Below are 21,242 nucleotides of genomic sequence, written 5' to 3'. Positions count from 1 at the left end.
GTAGATTTTTTTGGCGACGTTTTCCTTTCCGTCTTTCCTTATCTTTGGTTTGTGGGCGACAAATACGAAATCCCTATTTTTACCAAATACTTTTGAATAATGTAGCCTAGTGGCATCTGCTTGAGTTCGTCTTGACCGCTCGAACTTATAAAGACAGTGTTTACGTTTAGAATAAGTACTAGGAATGGTATATGAATAGTTTGTAAAGCGCCGGTTGGTGATGTTTCCGATTGATATCCCTGATTTCCTTTTGGTTCTAATAAACCAAATTCCCAATACCTGACAATGCCCAGACCTGATATAGAACGCCGGCACCGGATCAGTGTGATCATGACCTCCATCTATTTGAGAAGTACCTAGCCTTCTCAAGAACATTACGTGAACAATGTGTAGGGTGTGTTTCCAGCTTGCTGATACAATATTGCAAGCTGTTGTTGCCTTCCAGAATGGGCAGCCGTCTCTTATCGCCAAGGGTGACGACCGGTGTACCGGTAGTCGTGTTAAGAAAGCACTCTTCCTCAGCAGGCAACAAGGCGTCAATGCAGACTTCGAGCGATTGGGCGCATGCCGAAGAAGGCCGCTCCAAAGATCGGAGTGACCAGCACGACATAGCGGCACGGTAGAAAGCTACCGGCCACCAGGTCGGTCGCGCATCCTTTGGTAATCCGTCGATCAGTCGGAATATTTGCCCGGCATGGAACAAAACATAGCTCTCTCCTTCGGGATAGCGTGCCCAGCGCCACATCTCCGCACGGGCCGCGTCCGAAGCGGGTGGCATTTCCTTGGCACACTTCTCAATTTCGGGGATGCTAGTAAAAACATTCAAGCTAACCAGATGGAGCATAATCATACTCACGAAGTCAGTGGAGTGTGCCTGGCCCTTGTCGTCTTCGACAACAGCGGTTTTGGAGCGCCGAGTTAGAAGCGTTCCCAAATCTTGAAGCAAATCCTGCGTCTCCTGCAAACGACCCAAAATCTTAATCTTGGAAAGAACGCGATATCGGTTAGACGGCTCATCGGTATCGAAGATGCGCAAGAGTTGCTGCTGCTCAAGCACCATGGCTTGCAATGGATGGAGGAGAAGACGAAGGTGATGCAGAGGTAAATCATCACCCATTCGGCCCTGGAGGAAACTTCGGAAGAGGCCGTTGAGCGATGGAGTCATATGACCAGAGCGAGCACCATTGGCACCTTGTTGTTGCTGTTGTTCCAGCCAAGCACCGAATTTCGCGGGATTGCAGGGGCCCGACCTGGTCCCATTTGCGCCAGAGTGCTCGAGCCAAGCGCTATACGACTGGGCATGCCATAGGTCGTTATCTTGCGGCAAGGGGACTTGCAAATCATTAACTGAGAGTATTGGTGGAAGGTCGTGTAATAAGCTGATCTCGAGATCTACGTAGACCCACGCGTACGCGTGTCTAGAAGGTGTTAGCGGAACGTCCCCGTGGGGAAACAAATGGGTCCTACCGGTTGCGCTGCTCCAGTTCTTTCCATCTTTCCCAAAGTTCCATTCCGTCGGATTTCGGGTTATGCAGGGTCTGTTCGGGCTGCAGAACGCCAGAATTTTTCAACATCTGCGAATGTTAGAGCCTGTTTACAGTGACTTGTAACATGAATCCCTTACACTCAAATATTGGCCTCGTTTCGACATGGCGTACGAAGCAAAGGAGTCTTTACCACTTCGTGCACAAAGCGTCAGTAACTGCAGTGCAATACCTCCAATCATCGGCTGCGATATGCTTCGGTTCTCAAGAACATCATCCAACGCGATCCTGCATACTTCTATCAAGCCGTTCGCAAGTATGTGGGATTCGGAATGGTCCGTGAGCATAGCGCCTTGCGCAATTAGAAGAATGATCAGTAGTATGCCGACATCTGCCGTATCGATTTGTAGGATGTCTTGGATGTTGACAACGGAAGAGCCAGCAAGACCCAGATAGGGTTGGATGGAGTCGATGCGACTTGCGTAGGCTTCAATAAAGTGCATAAGTACATGGGACGGTGGCAGTACTACGATGCGTCCAAAGAGGCCTTGACTTGGTGTTGTAGGTGAGTAGCGGCTTTGTAGTGCACGTTGCAGCAATACTTGAACGGTGGCGACGATGCGGTCGCGTGCATCGTGTGAAAGGGTCTGACTGGAATCGCTGTTGCTACCTGGGAGTCCGTGCCACGCATCAGGCTGAGCGAGCAACTCCACCAACTCCGCAAGTACATCATCCGGTGTTGCAGGTCTATCTGTAGGTGTTTTGTGAGGGTAGCGTTTCGGACTAAAGGGGGTTTGCATCCCAGGTGGCGGGCTGGTGGGAACACTTTTTGTCGTCCGGGGCGTTGTATCCGGTGGCGTCGGTGGCTGATTCGAGACATGTGGCATATGGTGTTGTTGAAACATCTGGCCGCCCGCTGCATGTGGTGAAAACTGGGGATCGCTTCCGTGCATATCCATAGATTGTATGGAGGTGAAGAGGTTGTTGGATGTACTCGTATCCATGGCATCGCTATTGGAGGGCGCATCGGGATATGAGAAGCCCATGAAATCATCGTAGCCACCCAGATCCAGAGGTCCTTGAGGTAAATTCGTGTTAAAAGCAAACATATCGTTATTCTGCGACTGGTTTTCAGGCACCATGTAGCCGGTAAACTGCTCCATGCGTGGGACATGGCTGCTATCGGAGCTGATGGTGCTAGTCGGCTCTGCTGAAGTCTGGTTCAAATTTCGTGCCGACGACTTTCGAGGAGCTCGCGGCCGGCGCGAGGTACAACGTGGCTGACAAACATATCCTCTTGCAACACATTGCGAGCATGGTACCTGTTGTTGTGTTAGATGTCGCGCTGGGGGCCTAAGGCGCGTGACTTTGGGGTACTCACCTTGCGGTCGCAACGTGCCTTGGATATGGCACATCTTGTGCATGCGATCAAAGCAGGATTGCTCATTGGAATGGCGGTCGTGATTGATGGCGCAGTCGCTGTACCGATGACTGATGTAGGATGAGGATACCAGAGCTTAAGGCTATGTGCGGCGGGTTAGGCCGCTGCGGCCAGGTTCAGGCGATAAGACAAAGCGGGGCAAGGATCCCTGGGGAGGTAAACTTCGACGCATGTCTCGCACCACGAACTCTAGATTGCCCTTCCAGCCTCACCGGCACCCTGCGCTGCTGCCGTAGTTGTGTATAGTGGACGCTATGTCAGCGACGAAGACTAGGTGGACCTGTGTAACTAAGCACTTGCCGAATCGGTGTTACATTATGTAAGCGGGGCTCACCAGTCAGCATTAAACCCATGACGCGAGTGGACTGTGCCTGAGTAATGTCGGGTCATCCCACTCCACCATACTACTTTCTGCCGTGGGATGACTTGGTGAATTGCGAGGCAGACGCATACACGAGCCATTACGTGCTATGAGACTGTTAGCTGCTTAAGTCGGTCCCCGAAATCCGCCCTTTTGTGCCGCCATGGTGATAAGCGGCTCTAGAGGTAGTGAGATTCGCTTTCGCACTTAGTGGCTGAGGAATTATCGCAAGTACAGACGAACTCGGCTTTCCCGGGGGAAGCGATTTTAGGTCGGGCCTACACGCTGCAGCCACACCAACCGCAGCAGTATCCGAAACATAAGGCGTCACACTCCATACGCGGCTGCTTAACGACATATGGCAATCGTCTTTATCTTCAGAATGAGCCCCGCTTCTTCTAGGCTACCTTTGCAAGTTTGTATACCACCGGGTAACTATAGATGCAAGCATGTGAATGTGCTCGTACGGCGACCACTGGAATTAGGAAAAGATCCGAAAGTAAGTTTGCACTGCCTGCCAAGAGAGTTTGAGATATGGCCATAGTTGTACTGAGGTACTATTCTTGTAAAGGCCATCCTGTATAGCATGGCATCCCACGAAGACAGCCTCGAGATACCCAACGTATGGATATGTGGGATATGAGTAATGAGCCGGACGATTTTTCGGTGTAGCGAGCATTCGAACAGGTGGATCAGGCCTGTCAGTTCCAAGGCGAGGGCCGTTCGCCTAGTGCGGAGCATGAAAGGACCGGTGGGTTACTGGGCGCACTACTGGCCCCAGCTTTCCGCTTGTGGTCGGGGATCGCCTGCCTTGACATACTACCGGTTCCTCGCAGTGTGACGTCTTATCCGATCCTAGATAATGGTTTCCTGTGGATTCCAAACGGTGATTCCCGGTAAGGATCCAAGGCTGTGTCAAACTGCCCCATGGGGTCGGTATCTTTCGCTTGATGATGTTTTGGTACTTCGGCCGGGTCGGTTGTCTACCTGGGGACACGATCAGCGACGACCACTCGGAGAGTCGCATACATCATACCATGTAATCTTCGGCGAGTCCCTTGATCCCCCTTCAAGACCTTTCATAGCTGATCCTATACTGTCACCACGCCTGCATGATTGCGACCTATCCGCAATCTATTCAATGCTTGCGTAGCATGCTAACCGTTGTGTGATAGCCGTTTTTGTGAAATGTAACAAGGTACACCGGCGCAATCTTGCGGATCTTCCTCGGTTGACAATCCACGAGCGCAGGTCTAGCAGGAACGGGGCTGGCGCAGTTTCTCCACCCGAGCAATTCATTCCTGATTATAGCAACGCTCAGGCCAGTAGACGCCTGGTCCTGGTAGTCAACGAGACACGATGGATTGCGATTGGACCTCGGAGAAGGAAGGAGACGTAGGATTCTGATGCCAGTGAGCTGTTAACCAGCTCAACGCGTCAACGGCGATCAACATGTTGCGGTACTTGCGGCCGAGTCGCAAAGCTTTGCCAATGGGCGTTAGCACGTTGAGACGCGCCGAGGCAAAGACATAGCTGCTGGGAAGAAGGTGTGATCTAGCTTGGATGAGGGGATCCCCGGTTGGCGGTGGTGGCTCACTCGTCTCGAGACGGATTTCCTGTATGCAACCAGTACTCATATCAGGATCGATGTATGCCAACCTAAGCTTTGAAATGAGAGGTTGCTAAGCGACTGTGATAGTTGGGCTCCCTGCCAAGTTTAGCTGTGAAGAGGTTCATCCTTCAAAGACTGACCAAAAATTTCTTGGCTAGGTGACATGTCGAACGACTTTTCGATTGTCGTTCATTCTGGATGCAGGGACAGCTCCAGATCCTCGTGTGTTTCATGGGCTAAGGCAGGGACTAGATACGCTACGCTCTATACCACGAAGCACAACTAGTTTCACCCATGAGTCGTTAGTTGTGCACAAGGTTTTGATCAGTACGAGCCGTTCCTGGTTCACGGATGGTCAAATCAAACGTGCGACATTCGATGCATGTTTACGCGCGTTATGTTGAGGAGCGTTTCTAGGTTGTTCCTGGAAGGGTCATTGGAGAAACGCATGATGAAAACGGCGCAGTGTAGACTCGTCCGAAACGCACAGCCGGTGGCACATTTGACGTGAACGCTACCGTAGCAGGAACGCCCGAAATTCGGCCCGGGCCTTTGTAGTGATATCAAATCGGCCGACTAAACCCAGCACGCAGCGCCTTGGAGGTAAGGCCCAGCCTAAACACGGTGATTTGCGTTCGAGAAGTCTCATGCGGTGGTATGGAGCCGAACGGGTGTCTCCATCTTGGAGGTGATCTAGTCGTTCGGGTGGAGTCGCAGAAGAGAGCACGTTGACCAGTACTGGCAAGCGGTGGATCATTCGGCTAAGGCTTCCGGTACCACCAAATTGCGCCGTTAAGACATATCAACATTTGTTTGTTTATCAGAGTCGAGACCTAGCGATTGTTCAGCAGGATTGCAGCGGCGACTGTTGTCAAAGGTCATTACATTCTTCCATGTTCATCGTTTAGTCAACGCCTCCCATCTAGATCCGTTTTGTCGTGCTGCTAAAGTACATGATGTAGGGTAATCGAGAAGCGGAGAGCCGGGATATGTCCAACACAATTATTTTACAAAGAAGGCTTCTTGGAAATCACCCCGGAGATATTCGCCTCTTCTTCGGGTTCATTGAGTTTCGTTAATCTACTCGAGAACACGCGTAACCAGACCAGTAGCAACAGTTCGGCCACCCTCACGCATGTTGAAGCGCTGACCGGTCTCTAGAACATGGGGCTGGTGGAGTTCGCAGACCATCTCGACGTTGTCACCGGGCATGACCTGCTTGTCGTGCGCGTCCTCGGTACCCTCGGGGAAGTGAAGTGCGCAGGATTCATCGGCAGTTCGAATGAACATTTGCGGCCTGTAGTTCTCGCCGAAGCCGGTGTGACGACCACCCTCCTCTTTGCTTAGAACGTACATGGAGACAAGGAACTTCTTGTGAGCCTTGACTTGTCCGGGAACGGAAACAACCATACCGCGGCGAACGTCATCACGCTTGACACCACGGAGGAGAAGACCGGAGTTGTCACCCGCACGCGACTCCTCGCACGACTTCTTGAAGGTCTCAATATCAGTGACCTTGGTCTTGATTGGCGCGGTACCCTTGCCGACAAGCTCGACTTCAGCGTCACGCTTCAAGATACCGCGCTCGACACGGCCCGAAACGACGGTACCACGTCCAGCAATCGAGAAGACATCCTCAACAGCCATGAGGAAAGGCTTCTCGGTCTCACGCTGAGGGGTGGGGATCCATGAGTCGACAGCATCCATCAGCTCGTCGACCTTGGTAACACCGATCTCGGGCTGGCGGCCCTCGATGGCGCATAGAGCGGAACCCATGATGATGGGTGTCTCGTCGCCCTCGAAGCCGTAGCTAGTGAGCAACTCACGCATCTCCATCTCGACAAGTTCCAGCATCTCCGGGTCTTCGACAGCATCGACCTTGTTGACGAAAACAACAATCTTCTGAACACCGACCTGACGGGCGAGCAGCAAGTGCTCACGGGTCTGGGGCATTTGACCATCGGAAGCAGCAACGACGATGATGGCACCGTCCATGTTGGCAGCTCCTGTAATCATGTTCTTGATGTAATCGGCGTGACCGGGGCAGTCGACGTGGGCATAGTGGCGGTTGTCGGTCTGGTACTCGATGTGGGCGGTCGAGATGGTGATACCACGCTTTCGCTCCTCGGGAGCCTTGTCGATGGAACCGTATTCGAGGTACTTGGCGTAGCCCTTCTCTGCTTGTCGCTTGGTGATGGCGGCTGTGAGGGTAGTCTATAACATGTTAGTCGTGAGGATGGCGGAGATGTGGGGTGAGCGGCGATGCACCTTTCCGTGGTCAACGTGGCCAATGGTACCTAGAAACCATTAGTATAGTCATAGACAAGCAGATTCGACGAGGCATACCGATGTTGACGTGGGGCTTGTCTCGAGTGAAGGCGGCGTAGTTCCGTACACCGTTCATCCACCTGCTGGTGCCCTGCGCGCCCAAAGCATTTTGCACTGGGGAAACGCCACGCTGGTACTGGAGAGCAGAGCGCGTAGTGCGCAGGAAAACTCTGGAAAAGCTCGACATGATTGACCCGATCACACGATGCGGAAAGAACAAAGGGATGCGATTGCTTGAGATGGCGATGATATCTGGAGATGGCGAGGCTCAAATCATTTTCTTAGCGCGAGATGGTAGCGCATCGTCCAATCATGTGAGGGGGAGATCCGAGCTCGACAACTTTGAGAAAGAGCGATGGAGCATTGCGGGCGGAAGACATTTGCCGGTAAATATATGTCAACTTTCAGACTGATATCTTCTCGGCCTTCCCACGTGCTCTCCCTCTGCTAGGATAGATCAATTGACGACTTGGTCGCCCTGTACCCGTCTTGCGCGACTACCCGAGGTTCGTCGGCAGAAGCTGTGAAAGTTGCATCATCGTCGCGCATTCATCTACACTCGCACACATGTCTCTCCGCACATTGACAAGAACACCGCTGAGCAGCGTCTCGCGGATAAGCACGACAAACGCCATGCCATTGCGCGCAAAGATCACAAATCCAGCCTGGATGAGCGGGTCAAGGAAGGTACAGCCGCCCCTCCAGCCCATTATCCGCGACCAGACCTAACAATTATACAGTACGCTACACCCACCGCAGACCTTCTCAAAGCGCAGCAAGACGACGACCCTGATGATGTCATCTTCACCAACAACTACGGCGTACGCAGCATCGAGCTCAACCGGCCGAAGAAGTTGAACTCGCTCAACGGTTCCATGGCCCGCAAGATCATACCGAGGTTACAAGAGTGGGCAAAGTCGGAACTGGCAGGCGTCGTTATAATCAAGGGCAACGGCCGCGCCTTCTGCGCGGGAGGAGACGTCGCTGCCCTGGCAAAGTGGAACAAGGAAGGAGCAAAGGGGCAGCAGATGAGCTCAGACTACTTTGGACTGGAATACAAGCTAGATCACCTCATCGCAACATACACAAAGCCCTATGTCGCCTTCATGGACGGTATCACAATGGGCGGCGGTGTTGGACTTTCGATACACGCACCCTTCCGAATCGCGACCGAGAACACCCTCTTCGCCATGCCCGAAACGACCATCGGCTTTTTTCCAGACGTCGGCGCATCCTTCTTCCTTCCTCGAATGGAAGGCGCTCTTGGCACGTACCTCGCCCTCACATCGGAGCAACTCAAGGGCGTGGACGCTTTCTACCACGGCATCGCAACCCACTACATCCACTCCTCCACTCTCCAGCAACTCGAGGCGCGTCTCGCCGAACTACAATTCCCCGACTACATGGATCTCCACAAACGCTTCAAGATCATCAACTCTACAATCGAAGAGTTCAGCACTGGCCTTCCTGCCGAGCGACCGCACATCTCGGGCGAACTGCGCAAGGTCATCGACACCGTCTTCCATGACGACCAGCCGGGTATCAGCAACATCATGGAATCGCTCGAGCAGGTCAAGACTGGGCACAATGACCCGGAAATCCAGAAGTGGGCCGACAAGACTATTCAGACTATCAACAGCCGGTCGCCAATCTCTGTCTCTGTAGCCCTCCGTCAGATGCGCATCGGTCGCCAATGGTCCATCGCGCAAACTTTCCAAAAGGAATACGACATCGCCTCCCGCTTCATGGCTCACCCCGATTTCGTCGAGGGCGTAACAGCACGTCTGGTGGAGCGCAAGAAGGAGCGTCCAAACTGGAAACCCAACACTCTGCAGGACGTTAAGAATAACGACGTGGATGCTTTCTTTGCTGGAAGTGATGGAGCGCCATTGCCTCTGATTAGCGAGACAGACTACAAGGAGTACCCTCACGCGTGGATTGGACTGCCGAAGGAGGGAGAGATTCTGAGAGAAGCTAGTGGACAGAAGAGAGAGGATGTTGTTGCTAAGCTATTGGAGAAGTATGAGGGAAAGCAGGGCGTGAGGGAAAAGATTGCGGAAGTATTGGAGAGGTATGCATAGTATGGTAAAAGCATAGCTATCGACCCTGCGTTTTTGGAAGCAGTGTGAATATGAAACATCATATTGAATGGATCTTGCGTTCGTGGCCACCTGTCTGAACTACGAGAACTTTAACTCACTTCTTCTCGGTGTCTTCCTGCTTTTTCTATCCAGCATATCACTGTCGAATATAGGGTTTCTGTCGGAGCGACGAAACTTCCACTTTAAGCGTTATCTTTCACAGTCAAGTGCTCTAATAGACTTGATCGTTGATACGGATCATGACATCATCGATGATTGGACAGTCAGAGTATCTTCTTGTCATAGTACAGGCCACACGCACTTGCTCATATCTTCCGGCTCTCGATCTTCCGTTCAACTTTCACATGAGTTCCAGGAGATAGTGAGAGCAGCAGGAGAACGCACGTAGAGAAGCAGAATTCACGCAAGACACATCCTGTTCTAAACAACCAGCATCTGACAGGAGCGCGGAGAATTTTACGTAGCACACTCCAAATCCCCCTGAAAACTCGATACTGGTCAAAGAACGCCCTCTAACCCCTGCCAGTCTCCTTACATGATCCCCAACTAGTATTTCCACGAGGAAGCGATTAACGAACCAGTACAGAATCTATGAGATGTTGAGATATAGCGACCGCGTATTAGACATGGCCACTAGCAATGTCCGAACAGCAGACTCGGAAGCACTCAAGATCTAGGGCAGCTGTTACAGAGATGTGATCAGATTCCTATGTACACAGGAATGGGGAGGGACTGTAGGATGGGCTATTGTTGGCCTATTCCGCGGCGGGACATCAGACAACTGTCACGAATGACCGGCCATTATTTGGATCCGATCGCCTGACGCAGACGATGCGTTATGGGGAGTGGAGAGTCAATAAAGCGTGGTCAACATAGCCGGTAACGCTTTATCTATTGAAACCATGTACTTAATCGCATGGGAGATCGGAGGCGAAGAAGAAGTCGATGTATGTATGCGGGCGTATGAAGGGATACCCGATATGGGAGCTTCCACCAACACCGCGATTGTGAATGAAGGCGGTAAGACTTTGGATGAATTAATTGACTCGACAGGCCGGAAAACAAGACGCAAAGGTCCGGGAAACTACCACTGCCATGTCGTGGTAGATTTGACGCAAGGTAAGCCAAGCTACGAAAGCTCAAGAAGGAATCAGACATGAGACCAAAAGAATGCTAAGCAACGGTTTCGGAACAGTATGCAAGATGGTTCGAAGACCACTCAGGTGTCGTCGAATTTGAGAAGAAGGCATTTGCCAGATCATCCAAGAGTTTCAGAGTATCATTGACGACGAACCGTCCTAGATCTCATGTGCAAGTCTACAAGTTCGACCTGCTAGGAGGAACTTGCAACAGTCACCAGAAATAGTCTCACCATGATGGCTCATGGATATGCGATCAAGAGCGCATTCTTGGACATACATGCCAGGACCAATGCCACAAACATGACGTACGCCCACGGCCTTCCTCGGTAATACAAGAAGATCGGTATCACCTTTGTCGCTGCTGCCGTCGTTGTAGCTCATTGATACATACCAATAGCTTCAAGAGAGTTGTATACGTTGCAAATTTCTGGATCTTTGAACTTACAATGCTCATGTGAAAAGGCGTCGTGCGGCCAGATACCACGATGGAGTTGGTTAATGTGTCTCCGGCCGGCTCTTTCGCTAACCTCCAAAGCTGCGGAATGTTAATGCTTTATTTTGCTGTTCGTGGCGTTTACATCTTTGCGAAACTGTAGCCACACTAACCCAGGATTGGGTGTTCGGAATCATCCTCGATATCAAGGCTTCGAGCTTGACATTCATCCATCCGGGAAAGTGAATTCGACGTATCAGATCGCCATAATGGCATACGTTGTCACGACTCAGGTCAACTGCGCAGAATGCCGCGTGCTGTATCAGTATGACTTTTCCCATATCTCCGCTCACGATCGCTACACCTCCCTCGCAAACACCTCTCCGAGGCCAAGCAATATGTGCTGTTCGAAGGACCAGAGCCAAGCCCAGCCCACAGAACACCACCAACAACGCCCAACGGTCTCGTACTCGGCCGCTACTTCCATATCCGGCGAACCGGCGCCGAGAATGTTGCATGCGCGGGTCGCCTCGCAGGTCAGCGTCGCTCCACGGATCCGGAATTTGGGTGGTCATCGGCCCATCTCCGCATCTGGTGGCGTTTGCTCGTGGCGCTCAACAACTCAGCTGAAGGGAAAAGCTTGGCTTGCACGTCTAGCTGGCGTTTGTACTTGGATGAACGCTGTAGATGAAGATGCTAAGATGGATGGTAGTATTGGAGGCTTGGATCCGATGGATGTGACTTGGGGTGAGGGGGTGAGGGGTACGGCAAGGCTGAGATAAGGTTGTTGGTAGGTTTGGGAGAGCCGAGCGCGAAGTGGGGCAAGGACGAAAGGCTGCAGTGGAAAGAGCGTAGGAACGGCCGCTACCTGATATGGCAAGTGGTCTCAGCAGAGACGACACAGCAGTTCAGCACATAGCAATATGTTCGCGACATGAGATGGAAGAGCATTCCCATATTAGATTGGTAAAAATGGAGCATTTTGTTGAGCCTAACATTACATCCAACACACCCGTTGAGATGTGCACCAACCCATCGTAGAGCATTATTGCATTAAACATCAAACATTGAAGAGTATTTACTGGTCCTTACTTTCCCAACCAAGCGACTAGAACAGTCCCAGACCAAGGCCTGCAGCTCCGAGGAGTAAACCTGCGATATGCCCTGTTGGCAACGCACCACCTCCAGTGTACTCAGACATCGAACTCTGAGGAACAGATGAGCTGCCTTCCGAAGTGGTAGTCGAGCGCGTAGACGTGCGGCTTGATACGAGGATTGAGGATTGAGGGGCAGAAGGGGGTGCTTCCAACGAGGAAGAAGGTTCGATGACGGTCGATGGTTCAGGGACCGTTGATGGCTCGGGAGGTGGAGGCAGGGCGGACGAGGAGGGGATGGGAGATGGCGATGGACCTTCAGACGCGGAGTCAGCAATGCTGCTTGACGGAGGCGCGATACTTGTTGGTGGGAGCGCAACGCTGGATGGTGGGATAACAGTACTAGATGGCAATGGCGCTTGGCTACTAGGTGGTGCGGCCACGCTTGATGGAGGTGGTGGCGAGCTGCTAGGAACTGGGATTGCGCTGGAAGAAGGAGGTGAAGGGGGTGGCCTACTTGAAGTTGGGGGAGGTGGTGGCGGCACTGAACTTGGGGGAGCAGCACTGCTCGTTGGTACTGGGCTTGTAGTGGCTGGAGCTTCAGAAGATGGCAAAACCTGGGACTGTGCTGTCGGCTTGCGGACTGTTGCTGTTGACAAACCTGCAACAGACGTGACATAAACGGCAGTCCCGACTGTAGATTGGATACCGTCGACTGTGCTTCCGTCGATTGGATCACATGCGCTTGGGCCAATCGACTGTCCAAGTTGAGCGATAATTGTCGGCTGCTGATTGAGATAGCTGACTACCGTGGGCGCCACAAATGCTGTGTCAAGGACCTCGCTCAAGGGAACAATGAGAGATGCGTAATTTGTGGGAGCTGGCAAGGTCAAAGTATCTGTCTCAGTCACGCAAACTGTCCCTACCGCCTCCACCTCGAGATGGCTAAACGTTTCATAGGCTGCGTAAGTTGTGGGATAAGTCAAAGTTACACCAGAGTAAGTCCATACGAATGTTGGAGACGCTTGAGATGGCAGTGGGTTGGTGACCACAGAAGAGCTGACTGGGTTCGAGAACCTATCCGTGTAGATCTCAAGGGTGACCGTTGGAACGGATACGGTACTGGTCACGACCGCTCCAGGGTACTCTAACCTGGTCGCAGTGACATCGATCTGACATTGACTAGAGCACGAGATAGATGCAGGCGTCGTGGACGTGGAGGTTGGTGTCAATGTCTGCACAATCGTCGTGGGCTGCACTTGAGTGGTAACGAATGACTGTGTGATCAGGATAGTAGAGACCGAGACCGTCGCAGGTAAGGTTACAGTAGATACCGAGGTCGAGCCGGGAAGGGAAATAGTGCTCAAAACTGTTGATCCTGGTAAAGTGACAGTTGCTAGTTGGGTAGTTGTCGAAACACTTCCTGGCAATTGACTAATCACTGTGGAAGTGACAGCAGGCAGAGTTACCGTCGAGAGGATAGTGCTGGCTGGTAGCTGACTAGTCACGATGGAGGTTTGTCCAGGTAGCTGGATCGTGGAAGTGACTACATCACCCGGAAGCGTTACTGTCGAGATTACAGTGCTCGCGGGAAGTTGGGTAGTTATCACAGATGTAGTTCCGGGAAGTTGGACAGTCGATGTCGTGATCTCGCCAGGCAGCGTCAGTGTCGAAACTACGGTACTCGCGGGAAGTTGAGTCGTGACCACGGAAGTAGTTCCTGGAAGCTGGATTGTGGAAGTGACAACATCGCCTGGTAGCGTCAAGGTAGAAACCACAGTACTCGCAGGAAGTTGAGTAGTTATAACGGATGTAGTGCCCGGAAGCTGTACGGTGGTCGTTGTGATGTCGCCAGGTAGGGTGATGGTAGAAAGCACAGTACTCGCAGGGAGCTGCGTCGTGAACGTTGTCGTACTTCTGGGAAGAGTCAAAGTTGTGGTAGTAATCTGACCTGGCTGTGTAAATGTCTCTATCACGGTCTCAGGAGGCGAGACGCTGACAGATGTCACTGTGACCTGCGGAAAAGTGAGAGTCGACACGATCGTTGATACTACCGTGCTAGGCGGGAGCTGAGTTGTGATTGTTGAAGTCTCACCCTCGAGGGTGGTCGTAGTCACGATGACTTGTGGTGGCAGGGTCAGAGTGCTGAGTGAAGTGGACACCTCGGTTACTGTCTGAGTAAGAGTATCCGTCTCTTCAACTGTCGTGGTAACGGTGTCGGTCTCTTCAACAGTCTGCGTGGGGCCTGGAGTTGTCAGGGTGAAAGTTCGATCAGATATCAAAACCACAGTTGTTGGCAGAGTCTGCGTGAACGTAGTCGTGATCAACACTTCGGAGGTGATTGTCTCGGTACTAGTGATTGTGGTACCAGATTGAGTAAAGGTAGTCACAACCAACTCTGTCGTTGTTGAAGTTGACACCGAAGTGGATATACTAGTTGTGAGAGAGGTTGTCGTTATGCTGATCCTCTCAGTTGTCGTTGTCGGCTGGAAACTGATTATGGTCTCAATTGGTCCAGGTACTGATACCGTCTCGACAGGCCCAGGCACTGATACTGTCTGTACTGGTCCAGGGACTGAAACTGTCTGCACTGTAGTCTCTGTTGGGCCTGGAACTGACACCGTCGGTCCAGGAACAGTTGACGTCACAGAAATGTAGTCAGTCAGGGTAAGCGTTGCCGTGACTGTAGAGACGACTGTCTCCGTTGTGACGGAAGTGGTTCCCGGTAGTGTCAGCGTACTAGTCTCGTAGAGTGTAGTAGAGTAAGTGGTGACAGAGGTGTATGTGGATGTAGAAATGCTGACCGTCGTAGAAACGTCAGTTTGCGTGGTTGTGGTGGTGTCGCTCTGGGTTATGGTGTCGATTTCTGTGGTGGTATCGGTCTGCGTAGTGGTATCAGTTTCCGTGGTGGTATCAGTTTCTGTGGTAGTATCGGTTTCCGTGGTTGTATCGGTCTGCGTGGTGGTATCAGTTTCAGTTTTAGTTTTGTAGTCGGTGGTCGTTGTGTAACTGATTTCAGTAGTTGGGACCAGCTGTAAGCATGTTAGTGGATTCAAGCGACTTGCGGTTCGACAGAGAGGCGGCAGGTCGAATGATTGGGACAATCAAGCGACACCATGGCATGTGATCGGTATGGGTAGAGCGCCAACAAGCCAAAGGAAATTCCTGGAGACTACTTACTGTGACCACTGTCGAAGTCAGTGTCAGCGTTGTGAGCTGAGTTATGGTGTTGTTTATTGTTGTCGTGGGCCCCGTAACGGTTTCATGCTCGGTCTAATTCGTTAGTGATGACCTGAATTATTGCGAGTAGGGAAAGTACCTTTGTGATGGTAGAGTTGTTCACCTGAGTCACGGTCACGGGGGGCTTAACAGGGCAATACGCTGACTCAGTAACAGTTTTGGTCTTTCTCAGTCAGTATGTGTTCAAGTGTAACTCAATGGCAATAATACCTTTGTAGTAGTCATGGGAGGTGGATTTGCGCAGTATCCAGGAGAAGTGACCGTAATATAACCAGACTTGGTAGTTGTGACAGTTATCGTCTTGGGGGGAGTGTTGTACCCATCAGATTTGGTGACTTCCTTTGTAGAAGTGACAGTGATTGTCTTTGGTGGGGAAGGATTGTTTCCGGCAGATTTGGTGACTTCCTTCGTAGACGTGACTGTGACAGTTACAGGATACCCAACACCATATCCTTGCGACGAGGTGACAGTCTGGGTTTTGGTGACCGGCTTGGGACATGTCTGAGGCGAAGTGACAGTAACTTTGATAGTGGAGGTGGAAGGCTTTCCATATTCGTATATCGTGCTCGTGGTCTTGCAAGTGCTGCCCTGGCCATACCCTCCACCTTGCGCCTGGAAAGTCTCCTCAGCAGCTTCCGCTGAAGATGAGGGCGGCGATGGCGTGGCTTGGGCACCCAGAACTGTACTGTTATATTGGCCGCGAGCTGACCTGGTCAAAGCCAGAAGGAGAGGCCAATAAGTGCGCATCTTGAAGCGACAGACTGCTACGCTGGTTGAACGAATGACACACGGCTTGGAGCTGGACAAGTCAGTTAGACACGTGATGGGGTTTCCAGAGGGATTGAAGCGCTATATAAACAAAGGTCCATGCTCTCTGCGACAAAGTGGATGTAGCGCTGTTCGCGGAGAGATGCCTTCTTCTCCAATTAGAATAGTATAAAGATCAAGAATGAAAAGAATGGGGTACCAAAGGGAGCATCACATACCTTGCGACGGAAGATGGGCTGGAGGCTCGGGAAGGGGAAGCAAGTAGGCAGGAACGGGTAACTATAAAACGATGACGAAGCTAACAACCGGCCTGCATATGACGGCAGCATCTAGGCATACGAATTCTTTGGCGAGGCTGAGATTACTCGAGCTTCGACAGTGATCCTGTTCACTAGGGTGTGTACACACAAGGCCGGAAGCAGAACAACCAAGCCGAAGGCATAGATCTACCTGACCGCTTGCCATTCAAGAACGCCCGGGCTTGGTCGCAGCATCGAAGTAAACCCAGATTGCCTAGACCTTTTTTAAGCAATACAGCCGGCACGACTGAATGGTGAGAGGTTGCCACCAAAGCCAGAGCCGCAGAATAAGACCACAAATGTCTTGGTGGATACCCGAGAGGTAGTGTCGCATCCGGTCCACAAATTGACAATGGCCGGACGGCCGTAGGTAAGGCGGGACGTTATCCTACCCAGAGGTCTGGAGCAAAGTTGAAAATCCCATCCATAGTGGTCCCATCCATGGCGATTGCTGACATGGATACATGTGAGGCCGCATAAAGCTAGCAAGCTCCCTCGTATAGACTAGTGTCCTGCAGCCCATAATCGCCAGCGATAGGCTCTGGCGCCAAACAAAATCCTGGTGAAGGCAGTGTTCTGGGGGCCGAAACGAAGAGTACGCTGGAAGTAGAAGGGCGGCCCTTACACTGATCCACTAGTATCGAACGCCACACTCGCACTGGCTACACGACCCTAGCATGATAGCCTCTATGAACGCGTCTTTTATAGGGAGTGGTTGTGCAGGGTGACAAGAAGAGTGACTGTGATCAGTGCATGATGCAAGGTGTGGGTGGAGGTGCATGCACGTGAGAACCGAGGGCCGTGCTCTACGGGACAGTGGGGCAGCGGCTTGCACGATTGGGCTGCTGGCTCCCGCTGAGTAAGATCATCGAGCGGCCCTAATGACTGTATCCAGTCAAGCTTCAACGCCTTTCCGCGGGCTGTCAAGGCCTCTCTCGAGGTTCGCCTTTCCAGCCATCTCAGCATGCAGCCTTTCTGCGGCCTTGCTCAACAGCGATTCCCATCCAAGCTCTCGATGGAATGCCTGTCGCGATCCCGCTACACTGAATGTTCCCCCAATAGGACAACAGATGGCGCCCACACAACCTGTGCCCCTTCACCGGTGTCGCCATGTCCAGTCACAGTGTGTCTTTTCCACAGGTAATATGCAACCTCAGGGCGCCCTGGCGATACCGTGCCTCTACCCCGCCTGAGGTACGGGCGTTTTTACATCCACAATAAGCAGACGGGCTTGACGCGCCTGTGACGGCCAGGCGAATCGATGTTTAACCGATCCAAGCAACGTGGATGAGGACGTTCAGACTATTGTTTATTGAGTGCTGGTGTGCACTGCCTAAGAATGTTGCGGCTCAATCTCAGTACTGCCGCACCTCCAGCTCCAGCTGACCTAGAGTCGAGGCTGCGGCTAGTTAATTGTAGTAGTGACATGGTGTTGGTGTTGTACACGGCTTGTGCTTCTTATCTCTGATCCTTTCCTATCGACCCATCATTCATCAACCCGATCAACAACCGTTATGCTCAAATTGCTACGATGCTCTTTATGAAGCGTGCCGATCCGATCCAGCTTCCGCCAACGCCATATGTTTTGAGTCCAAGCGGAAAGTTTGAAGGCATTGACGGAAGTTGGTCAACATTCTTCATCAACGTTGGCGACGATGGCAAAAACAACAGCAACGGCCAGAATTTCAGAGTCCTCATATCCACGTCCTCACCAGCCACCCTAATACCGCAAGAGACTGATTGGTGTAATGAGCCCAATGTCGAAGACTGCGCAGCGAGTCGCGGTATCATGCCGTTTGACGGCGCTCAATCATTGGGCTTCGATGACACCAAATCTTCCACATGGCAGGCCGCTGGAACATACACAATACCCTTACCGCCATGGTTCAACAAAAGCGAACTGAATGGCGATGCAAGCGCGGTATGGGGCACGGATAACGTGGGCTTGGGTGAATCCTCGCCACAAAGTACCATGCTCTCGCAACAGTACGTCTTGAAGTATACGCTTTCGAACTTCTTCATGGGTTCATTGGGATTGGCCGTCGGCTCAACCGGTCCTCCAAGCGCACTCAAGCCGAACTTCATTGATAATTTTTACGGAAGCGCACACAAGATCGCGAGTCGCTCATTCGGATACACGGCTGGCGCTTACTATCGTAAGTACATCTTGTGGCGTACACTTCTATGATTGCCGCTGTCACAACGTTTCTCATTTTTTGTCAATGCTAACGCGCTTAGGTAACAACCACGGAGTACTTGGAAGCTTAATATTGGGTGGTTACGATAAAGCACGATTGTCTGAGCAGGGCGTCGAGATAGGCATGCCTAGTGTACAGGACACGACGCTCGCTGTTGGCGTCAACTCCATCCTTTACAGGCCAGACCAGGGTACCGACACCGATACCAGATCTATCACAAACCAAAGTTTCCCCGCCGTCATCGACTCTACCCTCCCATACCTCGTCTTGCCTGACGAGGTTTGCGATCGTTTCGTTATCGAATTCGGCCTAGGGTTTGACGACTTTAGTCAACTGTTCACTGTCAACGACACATCTCACGAACAGAATCTTCGATTCAACGCGACTGTATCGTTCAAAATCAGCGCCAACGCCAATACTGACAGCGCGAAGTTCACTTCCATCGTTCTACCATACTCCGCGTTAACTCAACAAGCGGGCTTCCTGTTCTTCACCAATGAAACGCGATATCTTCCCATAAAGCGAGCAGGAGACGGACAATCTGTCTTGGGACGCACGCTGTTGCAGGAAGCGTACCTTGTTGTTGATTATGAGCACCAGAACTTCACTATTGGTCCAGCTGTATTCTCTGATCCGATGCCAACCCCAAGCCTTGTCACTATCTTTGACAAATCCTTTACTGGGCTGCCTGTTCCGAACAACCCTGACTCTGGAGGTGGGCTCTCAGCTGGTGCGATTGCTGGAATCGTTGTTGGTATAGTTGGCGCCTTCATCATAGTTGCCATCGGCGTCTTCTTTTTGTGGAGAAAACGCCGGCAGGCGAAGAAGGAGAAGGCTAAGGAAGAAGCGGAGAAGCCCTCCGAGATTGACACAACTTATGCAGGCACTGAGATCAAACATCGCCGTATCTCAGAGCTTACTGGTTCCGAAGCTCTCCAGTCACCGAAAGACTCTACAACTGGTTACTACAACGCTGATCACAAGTCTATCCCCCCTATCAGCGAACTGTCACCCGAAAGCACTCCTGCCGAGCTTTATAGTCCTCCACCCGAAGGCCGTGAAACTGTCGACTATTTTGCCGCTGGTAGGACGCGACACCAGGGTGGGCCCAGCGATCGCGGCTCGTCCGGCAACAACACACCGCGCACGCCAATTGCAGAACTCCCTGGTGAAGATGCGATAAGCTCCTTGCCCAAAAAGAACGAAGACCCGAAACCGTTTCAGAAACCTCCGCACAGTCGAAGTCCGAGCGACAATTCACTTTCCACTAACATCGATGAAGTATTGGCGAAGAAGAACGCGTCAGAAGCGGAGCCTGGTACTGATGCGGCCAACTCGGAAGCAGAGCCTGGTGCGCCAGCTACTGCGGAGGAGATTGCTAGAGCGAAGGCAGGAGCACAAGCTGGAAACACTGAACATGCGGAGGAATCTACAATGCATCGACGGCCGTCACACACTAGGGGACTGAGCGACACGACTATCCAAAGCGACAGCACAGCGGTCTCACAGCCAACACCTGAAGAGCTAGAACGCTGGCGGAGAAGTGAAGACGACCCGAACAGACCGATGTCACCAGCTTGAAGGTCGACATTTTGGGACACCGTGGTGACTTCTTGATTGCACGTTCTTCCTGTTGTTCTGGATGGTTGATTGCTTCGTTTCATGCCTTTTGGCTCCTTACCATTCTCACCCGAAACTACGACATTTCCAGTTCAATTCTTGATCTTTCTTTGGTGGCTTTTATCACGATTGGACGATTGGGATACCCACTAGTACACTCTTTATGACTGTAATGTAATAGTACATCGTATTGCTATCTTTGCGCAGCACACAAAGTTCACAGCATCAGCACCTTTCATTAATTTTCCGACGTCTCACAACAATCGAACGCTTTTTCGTAGTACGCATTACGATTTCCATGCAGTACAGCATCGTAAAAACAGTACTGCATCTGCAGCCTCACTGTACAATATCGTATGCTCTCCACACCAGTGGCTGCATCCTAGAGAACGGATCTTCTAGCTTCCGACATGTAGGAGCGGTAGAACACTACTGAAGATCCTCAATATGCGCATCACTCCTATTTGACTCACTGCGGCAACGCCAAATTGCCGCGTTGCTCGCAGTAAGGATCGTCGCTGCATGCGCATTCACGTTGGCCTGCGCACATGGTGGAAGCATCAGAACCGTATCTACTATTGATGTCGCTATTTTGACAGCAGCGCGAGGACGCGGGACTTATCGATATCACTCATAGAGGTATAAATCGAATTTCCACCTTCGTATACCTTTTCAGACAACAATGAAAATGTCTCGTCACCAACAATGAGGCTCAGCATTCCCCATCCTCCATTATGTCGAAAGAGGAAGGCGCGCGCACATGGGATCGCAGTATACGCTACCGTTCTTTGTTACCAGTCATTCGAGCGGCTGGCTAAAGTACCGTGCAGTAGCCCCGCATACGACTTACGTGAGAAAGCGGCACGGGTCTGGATCGTGAGTGAGAAGCGAAAAGAAAGCATTTTGGGGGCTGTCACACAGAACACGGGTCGCATATTGGGTGCAATGGAAAGCAAAGTCAGCCCGGTATGCCATTGAGCGATATTTACGTGGCAATTCTCCATAGTCATACCGATCGCATGAGCGAGTTGTTGAGATGGTGCTTGGGCTTAGGTTGGTGGTGGGCATGCGATGACTCTTGCGATGAGCAGAAACACCGCACGTGTAAGCCTGCCCGGAC

The 21,242-nt window shown here is 51.8% G+C and overlaps 5 protein-coding genes across 5 annotated transcripts; 2 read left to right on the top strand and 3 right to left on the bottom strand.

The window, feature by feature from the left end:
- Positions 1–328: 328 nt before the first annotated feature.
- GT037_004104 (transcription factor cmr1) lies at positions 329–2,931 on the bottom strand (the record flags this gene model as incomplete). Its single annotated transcript, XM_038929151.1, has 4 exons — positions 329–1,418; positions 1,468–1,574; positions 1,625–2,806; positions 2,866–2,931. The coding sequence occupies 4 exons, from the start codon at positions 2,929–2,931 to the stop codon at positions 329–331; spliced, it is 2,445 nt and encodes an 814-aa protein (XP_038788858.1).
- A 3,047-nt stretch (positions 2,932–5,978) lies between these two features.
- Positions 5,979–7,413, bottom strand: GT037_004103 (elongation factor tu; the record flags this gene model as incomplete). The annotated part of the gene is made up of 3 exons (XM_038929150.1): positions 5,979–7,112; positions 7,167–7,195; positions 7,245–7,413. 3 exons carry the CDS (start codon positions 7,411–7,413, stop codon positions 5,979–5,981), a joined length of 1,332 nt encoding a protein of 443 aa, XP_038788857.1.
- Positions 7,414–7,793: 380 nt separating this feature from the next.
- GT037_004102 (3-hydroxyisobutyryl-mitochondrial precursor) lies at positions 7,794–9,307 on the top strand (the record flags this gene model as incomplete). Its single annotated transcript, XM_038929149.1, has 2 exons — positions 7,794–7,913; positions 7,967–9,307. The coding sequence occupies 2 exons, from the start codon at positions 7,794–7,796 to the stop codon at positions 9,305–9,307; spliced, it is 1,461 nt and encodes a 486-aa protein (XP_038788856.1).
- Positions 9,308–12,011: 2,704 nt separating this feature from the next.
- On the bottom strand, positions 12,012–15,984 carry GT037_004101 (uncharacterized protein; the record flags this gene model as incomplete). The annotated part of the gene is made up of 4 exons (XM_038929148.1): positions 12,012–15,029; positions 15,178–15,270; positions 15,317–15,400; positions 15,448–15,984. The coding sequence occupies 4 exons, from the start codon at positions 15,982–15,984 to the stop codon at positions 12,012–12,014; spliced, it is 3,732 nt and encodes a 1,243-aa protein (XP_038788855.1).
- Positions 15,985–17,835: 1,851 nt separating this feature from the next.
- On the top strand, positions 17,836–20,083 carry GT037_004100 (acid protease; the record flags this gene model as incomplete). The annotated part of the gene is made up of 2 exons (XM_038929147.1): positions 17,836–18,460; positions 18,543–20,083. The coding sequence occupies 2 exons, from the start codon at positions 17,836–17,838 to the stop codon at positions 20,081–20,083; spliced, it is 2,166 nt and encodes a 721-aa protein (XP_038788854.1).
- Positions 20,084–21,242: the final 1,159 nt, after the last annotated feature.

This window comes from Alternaria burnsii (assembly GCF_013036055.1).
Source record: "Alternaria burnsii strain CBS107.38 chromosome Unknown 730, whole genome shotgun sequence".
Taxonomy (NCBI): Eukaryota; Fungi; Ascomycota; class Dothideomycetes; order Pleosporales; family Pleosporaceae; genus Alternaria; species Alternaria burnsii.
This window is presented reverse-complemented; position numbering and strand designations above follow the sequence as displayed.